The sequence below is a fragment of the Microplitis mediator genome, chromosome 8 (assembly GCF_029852145.1).
Source record: "Microplitis mediator isolate UGA2020A chromosome 8, iyMicMedi2.1, whole genome shotgun sequence".
In the NCBI taxonomy this organism is placed as follows: Eukaryota; Metazoa; Arthropoda; class Insecta; order Hymenoptera; family Braconidae; genus Microplitis; species Microplitis mediator.
In genome coordinates, this window is record NC_079976.1 from 21,381,970 (window position 1) to 21,405,967 (window position 23,998).

General features: G+C 28.0%; 3 protein-coding genes across 3 annotated transcripts; 1 reads left to right on the forward strand and 2 right to left on the reverse strand.

Moving 5' to 3' along the window:
- Positions 1-353: 353 nt before the first annotated feature.
- Positions 354-11,779, forward strand: LOC130673086 (activin receptor type-1-like). The gene is made up of 7 exons (XM_057477996.1): positions 354-644; positions 734-909; positions 7,589-7,784; positions 7,859-8,130; positions 8,205-8,845; positions 8,929-9,163; positions 11,410-11,779. Exons 1-7 carry the CDS (start codon positions 584-586, stop codon positions 11,545-11,547), a joined length of 1,719 nt encoding a protein of 572 aa, XP_057333979.1. The 5' UTR covers positions 354-583; the 3' UTR covers positions 11,548-11,779.
- A 239-nt stretch (positions 11,780-12,018) lies between these two features.
- Positions 12,019-15,809, reverse strand: LOC130673087 (uncharacterized). The gene is made up of 2 exons (XM_057477997.1): positions 15,367-15,809; positions 12,019-12,753 (listed from the first exon to the last, which is right to left on the reverse strand). The coding sequence occupies exons 1-2, from the start codon at positions 15,457-15,459 to the stop codon at positions 12,328-12,330; spliced, it is 519 nt and encodes a 172-aa protein (XP_057333980.1). The 5' UTR covers positions 15,460-15,809; the 3' UTR covers positions 12,019-12,327.
- A 1,813-nt stretch (positions 15,810-17,622) lies between these two features.
- LOC130672940 (protein roadkill-like) lies at positions 17,623-19,140 on the reverse strand. Its single transcript, XM_057477756.1, has 2 exons — positions 17,951-19,140; positions 17,623-17,842 (listed from the first exon to the last, which is right to left on the reverse strand). Exons 1-2 carry the CDS (start codon positions 19,008-19,010, stop codon positions 17,778-17,780), a joined length of 1,125 nt encoding a protein of 374 aa, XP_057333739.1. The 5' UTR covers positions 19,011-19,140; the 3' UTR covers positions 17,623-17,777.
- Positions 19,141-23,998: the final 4,858 nt, after the last annotated feature.

Consider the following 23,998-nt stretch of genomic DNA (forward strand, 5'->3'; position numbering starts at 1 on the left):
TAAGACGCAATAAGTGTTGTAAGATAATATAGAATTTCAAATGAAATTTAAATGCGCGCCTATTTATGGATCTCAAGTTCACTAATTAATTAACAGGTGGAGGCACCTGAGGCCACTGAGGACATAACAAATGCGCCAGACCCTGAGTAAAGAAATTTTTAGTAGAGTTGAGTATTCGCCATTTTTCATTTCAATTTGCTGTCAAGTCGTCGGCAAATTCGGGCAGCAAATTTCAGGTAATTTTACCGTCAAATTACTGTCAATTTCCAGCTAAAGTGGCTATTAGTGTAACTCGACGAGTTAAACTGAGGCTGAGAACTGGAGTGGGGGTTCGTCATTAATAACAACGTCGACGAGAGTTCTCACTGTATACAGTACATAGTCTGAATATGAGAGTTGAGCTCCAGGAGTGTTCCATCAAAATAATTACAGTGTATAAGTAATAATATAAGCACCATGTGGATAGTTACTCACTATTTTCTTATTTTAATTGCAATTAGATATAATAATGTTTAATATTATATTTACCATAAATGTTTAATATTCAAACAATCCATTGTTTTGACGCGCAGCTAAATCAGAAATGGCGAATACTATAATTATCATCCAGTGCATGGTGTTTTTAACATTTAAACTGTCTCAAGGTATGACGAAAAAATAATTCGTATTAAATTCATTAATAATTTTGTTATTTATGTATATAGTATGTTGATTATTGACTATTAATTTTAAGGTGATATACAACGGACACTATTATTAGATGATAAACAAAATGGTTTAGATAGTGAAGAACCAACAGAATATCCAAATGAAAAATATGTCCATAATGCAGCACAAAAAAAATTAACGTGTTATTCTTGTGAAGGAGAGGAATGTTCGCAACCTGAATTGTGTCATGATGCAGCTACTGTAAGTTCTATTATTTATTTTTTTTCTTATTTATATTTTAGTAAATAACAGCATAGTGATTTGTTGTTTTTTTTTTATTTATGGTTAACTTTTTCATGTTGACAAAAATGAAAATAAACACAGATTCACTATAAAAAATTTAGGTAATGGTCTAGAAGTGAGGCTCCACATGTTTTTCAAAGTTCCAAGTGCTTACACCTCAAAGATCTATAATTAAACTTTTTCCACGTGTTCTGCTACACGGCGGAAAGAATTTTCTGTATGTGTTTATTAGGGTGGCCCAAAAAAACCGACTATTTTTTTTTTTCGAGTCTCTAATGAAAATTTGTTAGTTTAAGATGTTTTAAGAAGCCTCTCCAAAAATCAGCTCGATAAAAATTTTCAAGAGGTCGCTCACGAATTTCGAAAATATCAAATATGATTGGAATTCGGATTTTTTGTTTCTGAATTTTTTCTTCCTCGTGGCAGCAATATTTTATATCTGTAAAATTATAACTATGCTGAAAATTTCAGCCCAATATTTAAATATTTAAACGGCGCTCAAGAATTTTGAATATTAACTGATAATATGTAACTAATACTTTGAATTAGTTTTTGTATTTTTTTATAACTCAATTACTGTCATTTCACTTAAATATAACTTTTGCATAACCGAAAATATACAGGACAGTCTTAAACAATAAAATTGGGTGTTTTGAATACGCAAAAAAACCTAAAAATTGAATTAAAAAATGAAAAGGTATGTAAATACCTTATTGTTTCTATTTCTCGGGTTGTATTTTCATTCATTATGATACAAATTGATGGTAAAAAAATTGATAAGGTTTATTATTAATATTCAAGGGTCGCTCGAAAACATCCAAGAGACAGTACTCGGAAACATTCAAAATTCTTGAGCAACGTTTAAATATTTTAATTTTGAGCTGAAATTTTCAGGGTAGTCATGATTTCATAAATATAAACTATAGCTGTCACGAGAAAGAAGAAATTTAGAACAAAAAAATCCTAATTTCGATCATTTTTAATATTTTCAAAATTCGTGAGCGACCTCTTAAAAATTTTTTATCGAGCTGACTTTTTGGAGAGGCGTCTTGGAACATCTTAAACCAACAAATTTTCATAAGAGACTTGAAAAAAAAAAATTGCAATTGAAGTGTATAAAATTGATAAAAATAGCAAAAAATCATGCAAATTTTTCAAAAATAAATTTTTCTAATAAATATAAGTAATTTTATATAATACCACAAGATGGACGGTGGTGATAAAAAGGTCTAACTAAGAGCTACAAAGATCTTTTGAACTCTTGTAGGGTACACTCGTTGTCACTAATGCCTGGCCCCCTGTGTGGTGAAGATTCTATAGTCTGGGGGACCAGGCATTAATGACAAGTGTAAGAGCACCAGTAGCCAGCCGGTCATATACTTTAACATTGGCTCAAAATATATTTAGATATAATTTAACATGAGGTGGCAGGCTACTGGTTTGGGGCTGGGTACTGGTGCTCTTACCCTAATAGTGAAAAATTTGCATATTTCTGTTATTTAAATACTTTAACAGTGTACAACAGCTCACCTAACATTTTGTTGCAAGTAGTTTGGACGGTATCCGCCTTCCTTTGCTAGTATAGTGTCTGGCTGAAGCCCACAACACAGTTTTACGCCGGTGCGTACTGATAAGAGATGTAATTTAAGGCAAGAGTACATTAACATAGCCTTACTGACGAGTCCGTTAACGTGCCCAGATTAAAAAAAGCGATTTAAAACGATTCGAAATAACAAATTTTAAATACTTTTTAATGATTTTGAATACTTTGAATACTTTTGAATCCCTCTTCTTATGGGTATTTAACATTGCAAATCGTTTTAAATCGTTTTTTTAAATCCGGGTACTTAGGGCGAAACTACAGAAATTATGGCAAGTAGGCATATACCTTAAGTTTTGGTGGTTGACTTAAGAGTCAATACATAGAATGAAAAGAAAAATATGTCAAATACTGCAGTGTAGCACGGAACTGAAAAATCATGAACTTAACATCTAATTTTTTGTAAAAGGAATTACGGCTTTACTGGTCTTGTTTATTGACTTGTTAGATTAGATTCATCGTATTCATAAATACATGTGGACTAATATTATTAGTATGCACTGCAATAAAATACATTTATCGAATAAAATCAATTGCGTACTATTTGCAGTACCGCGGTATTCTACTCAATAACTATCAATTCAGTAAAATCACATAAAATATAATAATACTAGGCTATATAAATCATATAGAATTTTTCGAAAATATGACAGCAAATTTGGAATACTTGCTTTAACATCATCATATAGAAAATTCTTCGTCAAACAAAATATGATCTTTTTTTAACTTTTCATTCCATTTTTTTCCAAAAAATTTTTTAATTTTCATTTTTTTAATTTTTCATATTTAATTTTTTCCAAATTAACATCATTTATACGGTCTAAAGTAGAATATACTTGCATCAACTTTACTGATGAGCCCAGCAAGTATATTCGGGGCGAAACCGTTTTTTAAAACATAGTAAATTCAAGACTTTGATTTTATTCGATAAATGTATTTTATTGCAGTGCGTACTAATAATATTAGTCCACATGTATTTATGAATACGATGAATCTAATCTAACAAGTCAATAAACAAGACCAGTAAAGCCGTAATTCCTTTTACAAAAAATAAAAAAAACCCTGGTCGTTTCAGTAAAATCACATAAAACTTAACATCTAAATCAAGCATAATTTATACCTTTGGTATACACTTATTACTTATTAAGGCTCAAATAACACCTAAAAGAGCAATTATATCTTCAATCCGCCGACAAATGCCAGAGCATGAAACAGGTCTCTTGGCCATTTGCCTATTTCTGGATTTTTGTTTGATATAAACAGGTGGAGCCCCGATTATAGACAATTACCAAAATTTACTATAATTGAAACTTGTTACCGATAACTTATTTATATAATTATATATTTATGTTATTTTTAATTAATTTATCACGCACATGAATACCACAAGATTAAAAATTCTGCGTGAAACTTTAGTTTTTTTGTAATCGTGAATTTAGACAATTTTGATGTCGAGGTATAAAAATTCAACGTGGATAAGTGTACAGAAATAGGTGGGATAGAATAAGGGATAAACGTGCAGCACAATAACGTGCCACATGCTAGGCTATTCCGAACACAGGTTTTTTTCTGTACCTTTAGACACTACGATAAAAATTTTTCAAATGTAAAGGACTCAGATAGACCGTCGCCCAGTTTCTGACCTTTTCAGCTTCAATCGAAATTTTAATAAAGTTTTGACTCAAACAATGAAATCAATTATACGAGAACTTAAAATAATATATTCTACCATGGTGGTCACATTTCTGTAAAATATGGAATTGTCAGGGAATTATAAATATACTGGAAAAATCAGGGAAAAGTCAGGGAATTTCCGCACAAAGCTGGAAAAATTTTTTCTTTCTTTTTTTTGACTGAAAAATTTCGATAAATTTTTTTTTTCTGTCAAAGCTGTTCAAAAATCGCGAATGTGATTGTAATATCATCTTGAAAAAAAATTAGTAGAAATTGATTCCAATAGTAAAAAAATGAAGCAGTTAGAATTTAAAAGGCTGTTAGAAAAAAAAGTCTTGGTAGAAACCAATCGTCAGGATCTTCAAGTTATTAACATGCATATTGACAAGTTAAAAAAACCAAAAACATTGAAAGTATACATACATAAGTATGGAACTAATAAGTTTCATTATATTTATTATTCGCGTACTTCATTAATATTTTAGAAAACGTTCTTATTTATGCAATTTATTCTAGTCAAAATGAGAAGTTTATTTATATTTTATTATAGTCAGTTATATAAAAACACAGATTTTAAATCAAAAATAAAAAATTAGTCATTTAATAAATTAAAAAAACCTATGAACATTGACAAACAATAAAATATAGTTTCATTTAACGACAAGGATTGATTATTTATTGAACTGACTTATACTAATTTTATTTTCAATTAAAAAAATATTTCCAATGATTTAATATTACTACATACACGGAGAAAAATTTTGGCTCAAAACCTAACAATTTTTATTAGGCTGTCAACCAAACTTGAAACAGGAAAGGAAGCATCCAAAAAATTATTATGCTCTTATGAAAAATTATTATGCCACATAACGACTATTATAATGTATGGAAGTGATTGTTATTAAATCTTATCGATAAGTGTCTCGTGTGTAGTAAGTATCATGATACAGCTCAATAATTTTTTGGATGCTTCCCTTCCTGTTTCAAGTTTGGTTGACAGCATAATAAAAATTGGTAGGTTTCGAGCTACCATTTTTCTCCGCGTATAGTCAGGAATTTTTCTAATTATTTGACTGGAATGCCTGGAAAAGTCAGAGATTTTCAGTTTCAAAAATCTGTGGTCACCATGAATATATTCTATGCTTAATTAATAGTAATTACAAATTTATCAAATATAACAGCTAGATAAAAAAAAAATTTTGAAGACTGAAGACTAAATTAAAAGTTCTTTTGTTATATAAATATAAAAATGCGATAATACATAAATGGGCAGGCCAATTATTAATTAAAGTACAGTTAAATATTACAATGAAATTTTTTTTTTCAATTTTGTTGTTAAAATATAGAGGTCAACAACTGGGCCTAATTTTTTACACCTGTTGCATTTGCTGACCCTGAGATTCTAGCCTATGATAAATAAGTTTGTCTGTGAATTAATATACTGATAAAACGCCAAAAAATGAAAGTTGATTAATTGATTTTTTTTTTTATTATTATCTATTATAAATATTTGAAATTTTCATTAAACATTTATTACCATGGACCAATTATATATTTGTGATTCAAAAAAAATTATTTTGAGTAATGAGATAATGATTATTGAGAAAATTCAAACTTTGTTAGAATTTAAATAATTATTCTAGTAATAATTAATAAACATTAATAATTAATATAATTTACTGAATTCAGAAATATATCACATTTTATTTATTTTTATCGAATAGTTTTCAATAAAAAATTAAATTGAAAAAATTGCCAATAGTAAAAAAATAAACAAAAATAATTTTAAAAAATTATATGAAAATTTTCATTTCGTAATAAATCTTTTTTTTTTTTCAAATTAAAATTTAATATTTATGAAGTTTAATTATTTCTAAATTGTCATAAATAAAGTCCAAAGTGATAAGTTGCTTTCAATTCAACAGTCAGAAACTGGGCCACCGTTAGGGTCAAAAGCTGAATCTACGAAAGTTGATTTTTTAAACATTTATTTAAAATATTAACGACATTATAAAAATTATACAATTTTATTTAGAACATTCTAAATTTGTCGTTAAATTAACAACATTTTTTTAAGATAAGTTTTTCAATAACTATTCCAATTTAACATCAACTGTTACTCTTAAAAGGTCAGAAACTGGGTCTTCTAGATGGTGCATTCCTCTAAGAACTTTCGATTTTTTTCATCATTTTTCATTGTTACCACTGTTTAACTTGTTATTGTACATTAGGGTTGAAAAAAAACTTTTTTTTTGTTTTTCTTAGCATGGGGGTAGAATTTGTACCTTATAAAAAAAAAAAATTTTTAAGAAAAAAAAAATTTTTTTACTCAACATTTTGAGGTGGCCCACTCGTTTTTAAAATAAATAATTTATCAAACGGGGTAGTCCCAACGAAAAAAATTACATGGTGTTCTAGAATCTGTAGGGTGTCCCCTTGAAAGCTAATTGAAAGTCAGAAGTTGAAAAAATTTTTTTCCTATTATTTTTGTAATTTAAGTAAAAAATCCAAAAATGAAAAGCATTTTCTTTTGAATTAAAATGAAAGCGAAGTAAAAAAAAATCACATTCGACAATTATTAGATGTTTTCCACGATTTTGGACAAAAAAAAATTTTTTTCGTTGGAACTACCCCGATTAATCAATTATTTATTTAAAAAACGAGTGGGCCACCTCAAAATGTTGAGTAAAAAAATTTTTTTTTTCTTGAAAAAATTTTTTTTTTTATAAGGTATAAATTCTACCCCCATGCTAAGAAAAACAAAAAAAAAGTTTTTTTTCAATCCACCCTATTGTACATACCTGTTAAAATTTATTATAAGCTTCCAAATTTTTATTTCTATTGACAAGTTATGAGTTTGTGAATAATAATCAATTTAACAACCGTCAAATTCTTAAAACAAAGTTTAACATTCGAACATTGTGTGGCGCGAATAAAGTAGTACTTTTTCAGAGTAGTTGTCTGAACTACAGAATTCATTTTTGAGCATCACTTAAAAGTGTACATGCTATTATGTTCACCATCACCACGTTAGTTATACACAATTTTCAATTGCTTGTAATTGAAGAATAAACAAACGACTTTAATATAGAATTTATTCTAAAAATAAAATTCAATACTTTATTAGTCATATATTTTATTAAACTCCACTATAAAATAATCTTAGATATATTTTTTAATTTTATAGTGTAATTAGCGAGAGATTGCGAATTGAGTGTCTACGTTTCTATGTGTAATAATTGAATCCTACATAATAACTTAGGGAACACGAATCACAATCTCTCATTAATCCAATTATTGTCTAATTAGCAAGAGACTTAGATAATTATAATTGATTATATTTTATTTTAATAATTAAAACAGTGTTGGAAATCTACCGTCAGACAAGTTGACGGTACAGTACGAGTCAAAAGAGCGTGTACTTCAGAACCTGATCAAGTATTACTTACATGTAATAAAAAGGCACCAAGTAGTAAATCCGAAGCTGTATATCATGTAGAATGCTGCTATTCAGATCTATGTAACAAAGGACCGTTTCCAGTTTTGGAACCATTAAGTGGTATTTAAAATTATACATTTTTTTATTGATATATTTACTTAAAAACTATTTATTAATTAATCTTTAATCACTAGATGCTGGAGGAAAAAATTATGCAACTAAATTAGCCCTTGCAATAGTGGGTTCAATATTGTTAATTAGTTCAATTGTCGGTGGAATTTTATTTTACATACTAGCGGGCAAAACCCGAAGAAAACGATCTTTAGTTTTAAAGCGTAATAAACTATTAGTTGATCCTGAAATAGAACCTTCAATGTTACATTTTCCATCTTCATCATTAACATCGACATCTAATTATCATCCACATGAATTACGAGCAACTGCCGCGGGTGACAGTACATTAAAAGTATGTATTTGTGTATTTACTAAAAATAATTATGTTATAAAATAAATAATAATATTTTTTAACTTTCCCTGAAGGAATATTTAGATGGAAGGAGTCTAACAAGTGGTTCAGGCTCTGGATTACCATTGCTTGTACAACGTACTTTAGCAAAACAAGTGGCATTAGTTGAATGTCTTGGTAATGGAGGATCAAGCGGATTTGGTGGTGAGGTTTGGAGAGGAGTTTGGCATGGAGAGTGTGTAGCAGTGAAAATATATTTCTCACGTGATGAAGCAGCGTGGGCACGTGAAACTGAAGTTTATTCCCAACTTCTACCATCACGTCACGACAACATTCTTGGTTACGTAGGAAGTGATATGACAAGTCGAGCAAGTTGTACCCAATTATGGCTAGTAACTCATTATCATCCACTTGGATCACTTTATGATCATTTAAATCGTTCACCACATCCTTTAACACATCACCAAACACTCAATATTTGCCTGGGAATAGTTAATGGTCTATTATATCTCCATACTGAGATACATGGTACTAAGGGCAAGCCTTCGATCGCGCATCGTAATCTTAAGTCAAAAAATATTCTTGTTAAAACAAATGGAAGTTGTGTAATTGCTGATTTTGCTCTTACGACAACACAAGAACGTCTTAGTACAGATAGGATCGATCTACGCCAAGGTACTAAACGATACATGAGTCCTGAAATATTAGCACAAACGTAAGTATTTTATAAATATAAGTTTAAATTATTTATTTTATTTTATCAGTGATAATAAAATTTTATTTTTGTCTGTTAAAAAGATTAAACGTCGAATGCTTAGAAAGTTTTCGACGTGCTGATATCTACAGTCTTGGTCTGATAATGTGGGAAGTATGTAGACGATGTATTAGTAATGGTGTTGCCCTTGATTATGCTGCTCCGTACTCCGAATGGCTCTCTAGTAATACACAAGAACCATCGATTGAAGAAATACGTAAATTAGTTTCTGTTGATCAGCGAAGACCACCTCTGCCTAATCGATGGCACTCAGATCCAGTATGTATTATTACTTCATTTTTTTCTTTTTTTTATAAAATTTATAAAATATTTGAAGCCAAACAAATATTTTATTATTATTTAAATAATTTAACGAATTCAATGGACTAAGTAAAAATAATCCATGTACTTTTTATGCGAGATTTAACTATAAAAATAATTTAGATAAATTATCAGAGATGGATTATACTTTTACTGATTTATTAAACTTTTTTGATCGTTCGCTTAATTTTTATGATTTTTGATTATACGTTTATTATCGCACTGAGAGAAAAAAATGTATATTTTCCAAAAAAAAAATCTTGATTTATGTATTTTAGTTACTTGAATAGTGAAGATCCTAAAATTGACAGACAATAAACAATTTCCGGCTTTTTTAAAAAATCAGTTAAAACTAAAAATATGCACATGCAGAAAATTAAAAAATCTACAGGTGCAATTATTTCAAATATTTTTTTTTTTAATTTACCGTTTTGAAAAAAAATCAAAAAATTATTAGACGTCAGCTAACTTCATGTTTTTGGTTTTTTAACTTGTCAATGTCCATGTTAATAACTTGAAGATCTTGAGCATTGGTTTCTATTAAGACTTTTTTTTTCTAACAGCATTTTAAATTCTGACTGCTTCATTTTTTCACTATTGGAATCAATTTCTACTAATTTTTTTTTCAAGATGGTATTACAATCGCATTCGCGCCGCGGCACTTTTTGAACAGCTTTGACTAAAACAAAAAATTTTATCGAATTTTTTCAGTCAGAAAAAAAGAAAATAAAAATTTTTCTAACTTTGACAAAATTCCCAGACTTCCCTGATTTTTTTTTTTTTTTTATTTAACCAAATAATTGCTTTTGAAGTTTTTACTCTTAACAAATTTGAGAACGTATTAACTAAATTAAAGAACTATTTGCTTGCCGTAAGTAATTCATGCTTCTAAAAATTTATTACTGGAGTACAGCAATAGTTTTCTTAAAATAAAAATGATCAATTTCATTTTAGGAAAAAAATTAATTATTTTGAGTATTTATTAGTGTCTCAAAAAATCGACTTTTTTTTTTTTTCTTGAAGAACATTGGAAAATCGACAGAGTATCTCTAGACAAAGACCCTGTTAAAATATGAGACCTTAATATTAATATTTAAAGGTGGCGATTTATGATTTTCTATTTTCCATTTAAATAACATGGGAAAAAAAAAATTTTAATTTTGGAATTTTATACCTCGGCGATGGCTTATTGAACAGATAAGTTCAGGATATATTTTTGTAGGGAATTGAACGCTCTACAAAAAAAGTCTCTTATCATTTTTTGATAAATCCATCTGTTCAAAAGTTATTGGACCTCGAAGTCAAGTTAGAGTAAATTTCGAGATCTTTTTACTTTTCCGGCAAAACTATCGGACTTATCATAAGATGTCATGAGATCTTTTTTGTAGACAATTCTATGTCCTACAAATTATCATTGATAAATTTTTTTCAAATTCTGCATTGTTTTCTAGTTATTTCCATTTTAATGCCAAGCTCTTAAAATCGATCAGAACACTACTTTTTTAGGAGCTTGGCATTAAAATGGAGACAACTAGAAAACAATGCAGAATTTGAAAAAAATTTATCAATGATAATTTGTAGGACATAGAATTGTCTACAAAAAAGATCTTATAACATTTTATGATAAGTCCGATAGTTTCGCCGGAAAAGTAAAAAGATCTCGAAATTTGCTCTAACTTGACTTCGAGTTCCAATAACTTTTGAACAGATGGATTTATCAAAAAATGATAAGAGACTTTTTTGTAGAGCGTTCAATTCCCTACAAAAATATATCATGAACTTATCTGTTCAATAAGCCATCGCCGAGGTATAAAATTCCAAAATTAAAATTTTTTTTTTTCCATGTTATTTAAATGGAAAATAGAAAATCATGAATCGCCACCTTTAAATATTAATATTAAGGTCTCATATTTTAACAGGGTTTTTGTCTAGAGATACTCTGTCGATTTTCCAATGTTCTTCAAGAAAAAAAAAAAGTCGATTTTTTGAGACACTCTAGTATTTATAGAAACAAGAAAAATAATTACTTGAATTTAATTTTCTTTCTCTCAGTGTAGTTTATTTATATGGTTTAAATTATCACCAATAAATTAATTAAAGTCAGTCATTTTTAATATTTTACAATTATATGAATTCGCTAAAGTTAATTTAATATAATGTTACATGAGTAATTGCTAATTACTTTTATTTTAATTTTTTTACAGACATTGTCAGGTATGGGAAAACTTATGAGAGAGTGTTGGCATGGTAAGCCAGCAGCACGATTACCAATTCTTCGAGTTAAGAAAACATTAATTAAATTAGCAGCCAATGATTCCCGTGTTCACTTAACAATTGACTGACCAGAGATTATAATAATTTCATGCATGTATTTATTTTTATTTTTATCATTATTTCACCAATACTTCATCACTATCATATATTCAAATATTTTCATAATAAATCGTAACTCCTTCCAGTGTTTTACATTACACTTGAGAAAGTATACAAATCATTTTTAATCGTTGCTATGAATTAGCTATCATTTATTGTAAGTCATCAAATTAATTCATATAAAATTAAGTTTTTCTCATTACATTTTTTTTAACGTAACAAAAACAATATAATTAAATCCCAAACATGAATAAATTATATAAAAATTTATTCAAAATTTTTTATAAAATATGACACATTTTTTTTTATATATATCTTAATGAAAAACATCAACTGTACAGTGAAATTATAATATAGGTATTAATTACATTACTTATTGATTTATATTATTCGTGTTATTTATCATGTTAAATTTAAGGTTTTTATTATAAAAAGTAACATTTCGTGTAAAATAAATGATTTTTCATTGTCTCATGTATTTTCAAACTAAAATAACATATTTTATATTTATTATAACTTCAATATAAAGATCATGTAAATAGTATGCAATATCTAAACATTCATAATTATATAAAAATATATAAAGTCATAATAATTATTTATTATAAAAAATTACTATCTATAATAATTAATTTATGTATGATTGAATAAATAAATTGCAGTCAACTCCATACATTTATTGAGAAAAAAAAAAAAGAAAAGTTTTTGGTAAAAAAATTTATCACAACATACTACTTAAATGAATTTACTTATTTATCAGTCAGAACTTTAGTTTGTAGTGATAATAATTGTTCTAAGAAATGTCCATCACTAGGAGAATTGATACCAATACACATTTTGATAAATTCTTGAAATTCTGATTGATCACTAGCTGGACTTGATAAAAAAATTAAAAATGCATATTTCCATGCTAATGTTTCAATATAGAAACATTTTAATAAAATTACAAATAACTGCTGTATGGATATCCAATCTTGACTTCTTAAAGCATTTCTTAATTCAGTTGGAGAAAAATTATATGTAAATGCTGAAGACATATTAATTCGCATTAATGAAGTAGTATAACTCATTATGCAACACTTATTTATTGGATGATCTATTTCATCTTCTTCATCAGCTTGTCTCTTTATTGACTTTTTAAATGTTCTGCTCCGGATTAGCTCTAGAGCTTTATCCTAAAAAAATATTGCAATATATTTCAAATTGAAAAAAAAAGAAAATAATAAAGGTAAAAGACCCAGTTATTGACTCTGGCCCAGTTTCTGACCTTTTCAACTTTTTTCTTACTTATTTAAAAAACTATAACTTTAAAAAAAAAATCAATTTTTTCTTAATTTATTGTAATTTATTCTGAGCCTAATTATTGGCAATTTAAAAAACATAAAAAATATTAACTAAATAAAAACAAATTTTAGCCATAAGTGGCTGAGGAAGTTATTTTTTAAGTAGAGTCTAAACAGTTTAAGTTTGGAGGTACGAAAATTGAATCTGTGCACTAATTATCATGTAAGTAAAAAAATTTAACTAAAAATAGATTGATAGATCAATGTTTAATTAAAATTTATTTTAATACATTTATAAAACATTAAAATGAGTTTTGTTGTTGAAATTTGAGGTTCAATAACTAGGCTCAATTTAAAAGGTATGGTGGAGTTGTTGACCCTAAAATTATAATTTACTGCGAGCGAAGTTATCTGTTTAATTACATATCTATAAAATGTAAAAATAGCAGTATTTATCATTTTCTTAAATTATTTTCTACTATTATTTATAATACAGTGATAAATTAACATTTAATATTCATTTTTAAAAATAAACGATCATAATTAGATCTTGAAAGTACATATTCTTGGAGTGATAAAATTATTGTAAAAATAATGTCAATTTCGATAGTATTTAAATTGTTATGACTCTTTTCGGATGGTTAATTTATTTTATTCGTCCGATACAATGAAAATGTATTAAAAATTATAAAAATAACTTTATGATTTTTTGACAAGCAAAGAAATAGGTTGACTGATTTTTTTTTATTTAAATAGATTTAAATAAGACGGTCGATAATGACGATGACAATGATGATGGTGATGACATGGACGAAATAAAAAAATTTAAAATAAGCATAGGATATGACTAAGTTATTTTAAAAATTTTTAAGTCATAATATCGTACGAATAAAATAAACTAATTGTCCGATTATAGGACGAATAAATATTTATCATTCATACGATTAGCGGACGACTAGCAACAGCCTAATTATTTATATTTTAAATATTGAAAAATTATTTTTTTGTAATAATAAATATTTAATTCATTTATTTAAATAATAGTTTCAGTTTATTGAAACTTGGTAAGTAAGGTAAGGGACCCAGTTTCTGACCTTTTAAGAGTGCCGGTTGAGGTTATACAATAAGAGTTAATGTAAGATTTAACTTAATTAGAAAAAAAAAATTTATCGACTAGTTTCGGATTTGTCAAATAAAGTCATGTGCGTAAAATAATTATTTGAATTGAATTAATAATTAAAATTGACGTTTTAAAAAGTGACTATCAGAGGCCCAGTTTCTGACCGTCAGAATTCTTCAGATCGCAGTTTCTGACCGTCACAGTGGGGCGGTTTCTGACCTTCACAGTAAACCATTATTATGAAGTACTTACTAAGTTTAAATAAACTAAAATTATTATTTGAATAAATAAATTAAATATTTATTATAACAAATACATAGTTTTTTTTAACACTTTAAAGAGTCATAACAATTTAAATACTATCAGAATTGACATTATTTTTACAATAATTTTATCACTCCAAAAATATACTTTCAAGATCTAAACATAATCTTTTATTTATAAAAATAAATATTAAATGTCAATTTAAACCTGTATTGTAAAAAATAATGAAAAATAATTTAATAAAACTATAAATATTCATAATTTCAATAAATTCAATACAAAATACACTATAAATATTGTTATTTTTACATTTTATAGACATGTAATTAAATAGATAACCTCGTTCGTAGTAAGTTAGAATTTGAGGGTCAACAACTTGATCACACCTTTAAAATTGAGCCTAGTTATTGACCATCAAATTTTAGCAACAAAACTCATTTTAATATGTTTTATACGTGTATTTAAATAAATTTTAATTAAATATTGATCTACACATACATTTTTAATCAATTTTTTTTACTTAAATGATAATTAGTGCACAGATTCGATTGTCGCACCTTCTAACATCAACTGCTTAGACTACACTTAAAAAATGGCTTCCGCAGCCACCTATGACTAAGATATTTTTTTTTATTCAGTTAATAATTTCTATGTTTTTTAAATTGCCATTAATTAGGCTCAGAAAAGATTACTACAAATTAAGAAAAAATCGATTTACGTATTAAAGTTATAGTTTTTAAGTAAGTTAGAAAAAAGTTGAAAAGGTCAGAAACTGGGTCACGGTCAACAACTGGGTCTTTTACCTTACTTCATAACCTAATCATGGTTTGTGTAATTTGAGGTTCAGAAACTAGGCCACTATGAGGATCAGAAACTAAGACTCTGAATGTCAATTTTTAAAACGTCAATTTAAATTATTAATTCAATTGAAATAATTATTTTACGCGCATAACTTTATTTGACAAATCATAAACTAGTCGATAGAATTATTATTTTTCTCATTAAATTAAATCTTACATTAATTATTATAGTATAATCCCAACCGGCACTCTAAAAAGGTCAGAAACTGGGCCCCTTACCTTAATATGATTAATAGTTATGAACGAATAAAATATACAAACCACACTTTTTTTGCTAGCTGTTCTTGCTACTGTATTTGATATAACTTGTGAATTATTTACATCTGGTATAATACTTTTAGATTTTTTAGACATTTTTATTGTAATAATTTACTTATATTGTAGCCTCAATTATTTATGTTTACTCGTATTTTTTTATTACTCTAATAGAACTGCTCTAAGATTCTAAATAATAACAGTCACATTTATTCAATATCCACTTTTTTTATAAATCCGCCTTCCATAAAACTTTACGTTTACCATTCATATGTTAGCGTCCACACTATTTACACAAATATATAGCTTGAAATATTATTAAACTTTAAGTAAATTCTTATTGTTAGTTAATTTTTTATTAAATTACACATATCTAATAACCTCTTATAAGTTCACTTTTGTATGTTTACATACAGCTGTCAAATTCTCTCACTACTTACCCTACTAGCCACTTTAGCTTGAAATTAACAGTAATTTGACATTGAAATTACCAAAAATTTGCTGCCCGAAGTGGCCGTCGATTTAACAGCAAAAGTTGTAGAGAAAAATTTGCGGTTAATTTTTCCTCAATTTAGAGTTAACTTTTTACTAGAAAAAAAAAGTCAGTATCCTGATAGCCACCTTATCCACAAGTTAACTTCAAGCTACAGCATTATTCTGAAGCCAACCTAAAGAAAAGTGTTGGAGAGCAAACACCCTAATAGCACAGTTTGCTTTAGCCAAAGTTTCCTCGAATTTTTCGTAAAATTTCCGTCAACTTCGAACTTTTCCGTTTTTGACGACAATTTATATATAACTTGCTATACAATTAGACGTAAATTTACTCCCGAAGTTAAAATGCAAATTCACTTCAAAAGTTGACTAGAAAAAATTTGTTAATTTTCGGGCAAATTTTATGTCAATTTATCGTTAATTTGACTTGAAAAATTGTGAAGTATTTTTTTAACGTCAAATTGTAGACATTCTGATGTATAAATTGGTTTACCTTTTGAAATGAATCGTTTATTTGAGATATTTTGCAATTGATTTGCTTGGTTTGATAAGAGACAGGTGACGTTGCAAGTTTATTTTTTTTAGTTTCTCGCGGGAAAATTCGAATTTGAAAATTCATTTTGTCATATTGTTTGATGAGCAGAATAAATTTAAACGACGATTACACAATTAAGTTTAATAATTTTATTTATTTTAATAAAGCAAATGATTGAAAAAAATTTTGGAAAAATAGCGTACGAGCGGTCTCGAACCTGGTGATACCTAAGTTGTCGACTCAGAACGTACCACTTCACCATTGAAGCCAGTGAATTTAAAGTTTCTAAATTATTGTCCTGAGCTACAATTGAATTGCAAATTTATGAACTTGCACACAGTTATAGATTTTTTTTGCAGTTAAAGTTTTTTAAAGTTATTTTTATATTTTGGGACACCCTAATAAACATATTTAATTATATTATTTAACTTAGTTAGTTAGCAACTAGTTGGGTATATGTCAACTGGAGGTCAATTAAAGTAATTAAAATTTTTGTATGATTAAAGTATTTTTAAAAAAATGACAGTACGAGTAATCAAAGATAATTTCAAATCTGATTTTTTTCTCGTTTTTTGCAAACAAGATTCATATTTTTTAAGGATTTAATAATAATTAATACAATATTTTTAAATATATGTATGTATGATTTAAATGTGTATATATATTTAATCAAATTAATAAAATAAATTACTTGTATCATCAACATTCTCAGATGATAATAAAAAAATTTTAAACAGGATTATTAGGTAAAATAAATGATTGATTTAAATATAAGTCGACTTTCATATATTTTTACATTTATTCTTCCAGTTTAATGAAATATTACAAAGTTTATACTTTACATCAATTAATGACTGAAATGAAAACTTTTTGAAAATATTTAATATAAATTTAAAGTTGAAAAACGCAAACGTAAGTTGAGTAGAAAAAACTAATTTATTTATCAAATATCAATTTTAATGAAGAAAAATCTTGCCGCGATTAATAAATGGATTGTTATCTATTCCCTCGCAGATTTGAATCACGGTGGAAACACGGTGGGTTTGTTCCATTTTACCACTGTGATTACGCGGTGTATCCACCGTGATTCCACGGTGGCTTGACCACTGTGTATACACGGTGTTTCCACTGTGATTACGCGGTGGATACACCGTGGAACCACGGTGGTGAAATAGCACAAAGCCACCGTGGAAGCACGGTGGATACACCGCGTAATCACAGTGGAAACACCGTGTATACACAGTGGTCAAGCCACCGTGGAATTACGGTGGATACACCGCGTAATCACAGTGGATACACTGTATATACCCGGTGGTGAAATGGAACAAACCCACCGTGTAATCACGGTGGATCCACGGTGTTTACACTTCTACGGTGTTTCCACCGTGATTCAAATCTGCGAGGGTTGATGCAAAGCCATCTCCTCTTCTACAATTCTGATTCCCTTCGGTATACCTAAAAAAAAAAAAATTTTTTTAAGTGATTTAATCATTGAAATTAAATATTTCGATTATTAAAAAAAAAAACATAAGTTTTAGTATAATTAAAAAAATAAAAATGTACCATTTCTAAAATAGTTTTTAGTCACATTTTTTGAACCATCGAGTTTTGTGGATATTAAAGTACCACTAAGTGTACAATAAAAATTCATTAGTGAAGCGTTGGATATATTCTCTAACAGATAAGTGTTCATTAATAATTCAGAGGCATTTAAACGATTAGCCAATTCTCTAATCTCATAATGATTTTCCCAAGTAAGATAGTTCTCGATGAGGGAGAATTCGCACAAATTTTTCAGTTTTATTAATTCATATTTCGAAGCAGCTTCTAGCAAATCTTCTGCATGATCATCTAAGTCCTTAACTTTTCCAGTGTAGATAAATTCTAACACTCTTTCAAATATCTCTGGCTTGATATCCGTAAGAGCCAATTGGTTATTATTGCTGTCAGACGTTTGTTGATGACGAGCTACGACATCATATAATTTCGGACATCGTGTTTCTAAAACAGTTTTATGGACTGGAAATTCAACACTCTGCACATAGATCATAAGCTCACCCTCATTTCGAAATTTATATAACTTCAAGAAATCATCTGATAAATTAGAATCTTGTTCAATGGAACATTGTATGAATTCGTAAGGAAATATAAAATTATCGTCCAAGTAAGTGTTGAGTTCGATGAGCAATGTCATGGTATCATTTGGAAGTAATTTATCAATGGTGTTTGGTAATTGGTTGTATCCACAAAAGGCGCCTAAAGTAACACCAGGATAATAAAAAAGTGTAGAATCAGATCTCCGGTTCTTTCGTCCAAGAAAAAACTTATTTTCGTCGGCGTCGACCAGGTAAATGTTACAGGTGACATGATTCTTAGGTGCCAATTTTTCAACAGCGTCGAAATCCATGATGAATCCACCTTTCAATTTTTTACGACGAAACATCAACTTGACGTACCACTCAATGGGATGACTATCAAATTCCTTAACAAATTTGTAAATCACCGGAACGGCTTCATTGAGCTTCGCGTTGGGCTTTACTTTTGAGAATATTTCATTTATATTTTTTAATTCCCATGTTTCATATTCTGTATGAACGTTTCGTTCTATCTTTTTTAATTGCATTTTTAAACGCGACACTTTTTGTAATAACACAATTTTTCCTTAATTATATTTTTAAAGAAACACGAGGTAAAAGAGCTCGATTTTTAGTTTAACTACATATCAACGATAAGATGACAGCTCAACTGGCTAGTGTTGCAAAAAAACAATCGATTAATCGAATAATCGATTTTTTAGTTTGAATAATCGATTTATTTAAATCGATTATATATGCTTCGATTAATCGATAGGAAATCGATTAAAATTTCAAAATACGATTTTTAAAAATCGATTTTTTTCATAAAACAATAAAAAAAAGTTTTTTTTTTAATTACGTAAATCAATACCTACAATGATTTTCAATTAATTTATTAAGCGCATTAAACACATATTTAGAGAAAATTTATTTTTAATAAAAAAAAAAACAGTTTGTTCCACAATCAATTACAATAATCGATTATTAGCAATTCGATTGCGCAACTTTAAAGTTGTAGTCATTGAAAAATCGACTGTCTTAAAATCTTAGAAAAAAAAAAAAATTAATAGAAAAATTAAAATTTGAATAGTAAAAACAAATAAAGCACTCTCTAATGCTTCGCATTATGAGTCGTGCAATTATGGAAAAACCGTCGTCTATCATTTAATTTATTGTAAGCATTTTCAATACTGATGTTTTAAAAATATGAAATCGATTATTCCACAATCGATTGTTTATTATACGATTTTGCAACTTTAAAGTTGGGTTTAAAAAATCGATTGTTAAAAAAAAATTGTCAAAAACATTTTTTATTATGTTTATAATGAAATAATCTTCAATATTCACATATTAGTTGTCTATTATTTCGATAACCTAATCGATTTATTCAAATCAAAAAAATTTCTCGCTATAAAAATGTAGGTGTCTCCCATACAAAAAATATATATATCCGGACATATCCGGGCAAATCTGCATATATGAGAAATATATTTATATATATGTTGCATATATGTGACATATTCTAGATTTGCCCGGATATATATTTTTTTCGTATGGGCTCTAGAAGTCATCCGCTTTTTATGTGTATTATTATAACAAATTGTTACCTTACATTTAACAAAAAGGCAACAAGTTTTTTTTATGCCGTTTGGGATCAGAATTAACTAGCAGGTGTAGCTTTTGAATTTTTGAAAATAAGAGTCAAAAATTCGATTGTCATAATCGATTGTTATACAGCCAATTGTACAACTATACAGTTGTTTCAAAAAACAATCGCTTTTTTTGAATTTCAAATAATCGATTCTTCGAAAAATCGATTATTTGCAAACGATTAATCGGCTCTATCGATTATTTCAGTTGGATTATAATCGATTGTTAACAATCGATTATTTCATTCGATTGTTGCAACACTACAACTGGCGACCCTGGCAACATTGCAGCCAGATCGTGGGATATTTTTACCCCCTCCTGCCCATACACTCCATGCTATTTGACCGCGGGAAGGGGTAAAAATATCCCACGATCGGGAAGACCTCTTTGGGATAGGTTCCAATTGGAAAAGTAACCGATAGGACATATCCCAATAACCCAGATCCCTATTACCTAAATTACCAATTACTAATAATCCCGATGACCCAAATTTCCAATCACTTAAAATCCCGATCACCAGTAATTTCAATTACCAATACTACCAATTACCCAAATTACCAATAACCCAAAAGTTCAATAGCTTAATTTTTCGTTAACCAGAAACATTGATGACAAGACAATCCGATTGGACAGGTTTCGTAAACTCAAAGTCGATTTCTTTCTAATCGACAGATGATACTTATTTTAAAAAGTACACTCAGTTATTATATAGATAGCCAAAAACTATTATAAAATGAAATTTCATATAATAGTAGTTTATCTATCGAGTGCGATCGTGTTTAAGACGCGAGTGTGAAGATTGGTGCCCGAGCCGGAGGCGAGGGTACCAACACACGAGCGTCTTAGACTCGATTGTACTAGATAAATACATTAGTTTTTGTGACAGATATTTGAAATTTACTACATTTAGTGCCTATAAATGGCAGGTTATAAATCCGTGTTAATTAATTTGGTAAGATTGTTTCGAGTATTTGTTGAAAATTACAGAGAAGTCGGCAAGTGGACGAATTAAAATGATGATAAATTTTGTCACAAGATGGCTCGTTAAGTTACTTCGATATTTTTTGGTCGTTTGCTATCGCACATGTAACCAAAAAATATTTTGTGATCCGATGATGACGTCACTATTAGAACGATTAGGTATATTTTTTACCAGCTGTGTCTTATCTAATATTTTTAGCTGCCGACTATAGGCGCTAAATGTCGTAGATTTCAAGTGTCTGTCACAAAAATATATTTAAATTTTAAAAATCAAAAATTTTTACGTGTTTTTTTTTAAATCATTTTTTACAATTAAATCATCAATGATAATTATTTTTGATAAGAATAATGTTTATTAATATTATTTTTAATTTATTATAATTTTTATATCGTTAAGTTAAGTGATATTTACGACTTATCGTTATTTATATTCTTATATTAACGAATTACTTTTAAAAAAAATACATGTATACATCGACCCCATCGTCTGCAAAAATTAACAGTGTCATTTGTAAAGTGTCGCATGTGGTAAAGTGGCACCTACTGTGTTTATAATTTGTTAAAAAAAATTTTTGTGTTTCATGTTAATGCACTGTATTATTCATATTTATTATTTTTCAATAAAATATTAACAATTTAAATAACTAAGACATTTAAATATAATTATATATTAATATAAATTTAATACATGAATATGAATTTAAATGAAGCAATTGGTGCGACGATGGTAATTATTACTATTATTATTATTTATAAAAAATAAAATAAATATATTAATAATAATAATAGAAGTGTATTTTTTTTAAAAGTAATTCGTTAATATAAGAATATAAATAACGATAAGTCGTAAATATCACTTAACTTAACGATATAAAAATTATAATAAATTAAAAATAATATTAATAAACATTATTCTTATAAAAAATAATTATCATTGATGATTTAATTGTAAAAAATGATATAAAAAAAAAAAACGTAAAAATATTTGATTTTTAAAATTTAGATATATTTATATGAAATTTCATTTTATAATAGTTTTTGGCTATCTATATAATAACTGAGTGTACTTTTTAAAATAAGTATCATCTGTCGATTAGAAAGAAATCGACTTTGAGTTTACGAAACCTGTCCAATCGGATTGTCTTGTCATCAATGCTTCTGGTTAACGAAAAATTAAGCTATCGAACTTTTGGGTTATTGGTAATTTGGGTAATTGGTAGTATTGGTAATTGAAATTACTGGTGATCGTGATTTTAGGTGATTGGAAATTTGGGTCATCGGGATTATTAGTAATTGGTAATTCAGGTAATAGAGATCTGGGTTATTGAGATATGTCCTATCGGTTACTTTGCCAATTGGAACCTATCCCAAAGAGGTCTTCCCCCACGATCTGGCAACACTGGACGCAACTGCGCGCTACGCAATGAAGCAGTTTAGTCGCCTCGGACACGCCCTACGCTTTTGCTGGCATGGCAGGTACCCTAATAGCACAGTTTGCTTTAGCAAAAGTTTACTTGAATTTTTCGTCAAATTTCCGTCAACTTCGGACTTTTCCATTTTTTACGACAATTTGTATGCAACTTGCTACTGAATTTGACGTAAATTTACTGCCCGAATTAGAATGCAAATTCACTTCAAAAGTTGACTAGAAAAAAGTTGTCGTTAATTTTCAGGCAAATTTTATGTCAATTTGTTGTTAATTTGATTTGAAAGATTGTTAAGTATTTTTTTACCGTAGAATTGGAGACATTTTTATGTATAAATTTGCTTATCTTCTGAAATGGTAAGAATGAACATTACCGATTTTTTTTTTCGTAAAAAGTTATCTTTAAATTAAGCAAAAATTAAGCGCAAATTTTTATTTTCAATTTTTGCTGTCAAATTGACTGCAAAGTCGGGCAGCAAATTTCAGGTAATTTTAACATCAAATTACCGTCAATTTCAAGCTAAAGTGGCTATTAGGGTATACGACTCAGCCATAAGCGCGACCCTTCCTTGATAGCCACACTCTAAGGGTGCGTTCCACTAAGCGTTCACACGCTCAAAACGCCTCAAAATTCAATCCTATCTAAATACACGTGAGCGTGGCGTTGTGAACGTCAAGTGGAACGCACCCTAAATATACCCTGATAACCAAGTTGGTCACAACTTGTTGACAACCTACTCCCCATAAGCCATGTTTTTTACGAAATTGGGTTTTTTGCATTTTTGGGTTCTTAGGATGTCCCTCCATAGAAATCAATCAAAATATGTATCAAATCAGCGTTTAAAAAAAAATTAACGGGGTGACAGCAATTTCATTTAATTGAGAAATCCCATAAGTCAATGACTCAAATAAACATATGCAGTTTTAGTTTTACAGAAATAATTTTTTTTGTTTTTTTATTTAAAATTCGCGCTTTTTTGGGAAATTAATTTCAAATGTTGTTTTATTGTTGACTGTTATAGGATTAATTAAAATGTTTAAACTAATTATAATTTTTTGTAATTTCTGAGTTTCAGAGTTCAAATACATATTTAATACTTCATTTTATCAGTGTAATAAATGATTTGAGTGGAAACATTTAAAAAAACAATGATTTTATAACTTTTTTTTCCGTTTGGTTGAGAAACCCCTTAAGTCAATCAACTTTAAATAATTTTTTTAAGTAGTTTCAGTTAAAAAATTAAATTTTCTTGTTGAAATCTTTTTCAGATACGCTAACATTATTGTATTCAATTATTTATTTATTATTTTAATGTCAAGTTTTTCCAAAAAAATGTTTTTCGTGTTTCCTGAAAAATTTTGTTTTTTTGACTTATGGGGTTTCTCAAATAAACGATTCAAATGGTAAGAATGAACATTACTGACTTTTTTTATCCTAAGAGTTACCTCTAAATTGAAGAAAAATTAACCGCAAATTTT

Coding starts and splice junctions, on each gene's coding strand:
- LOC130672940 (XM_057477756.1), bottom strand. CDS start 19,010: ATGCAATTAAAAAAGATAGAACGAAACGTTCATACAGAATATGAAACA. Junction 17,843..17,950: donor TAAAAACTATTTTAGAAATG/GTACATTTTTAT, acceptor TTTTTTTTTTAG/GTATACCGAAGGGAATCAGA.
- LOC130673086 (XM_057477996.1), top strand. CDS start 584: ATGGCGAATACTATAATTATCATCCAGTGCATGGTGTTTTTAACATTT. Junction 645..733: donor AACATTTAAACTGTCTCAAG/GTATGACGAAAA, acceptor ATTAATTTTAAG/GTGATATACAACGGACACTA. Junction 7,785..7,858: donor AGTTTTGGAACCATTAAGTG/GTATTTAAAATT, acceptor TTTAATCACTAG/ATGCTGGAGGAAAAAATTAT.
- LOC130673087 (XM_057477997.1), bottom strand. CDS start 15,459: ATGTCTAAAAAATCTAAAAGTATTATACCAGATGTAAATAATTCACAA. Junction 12,754..15,366: donor CAGCTAGCAAAAAAAGTGTG/GTTTGTATATTT, acceptor ATATTTTTTTAG/GATAAAGCTCTAGAGCTAAT.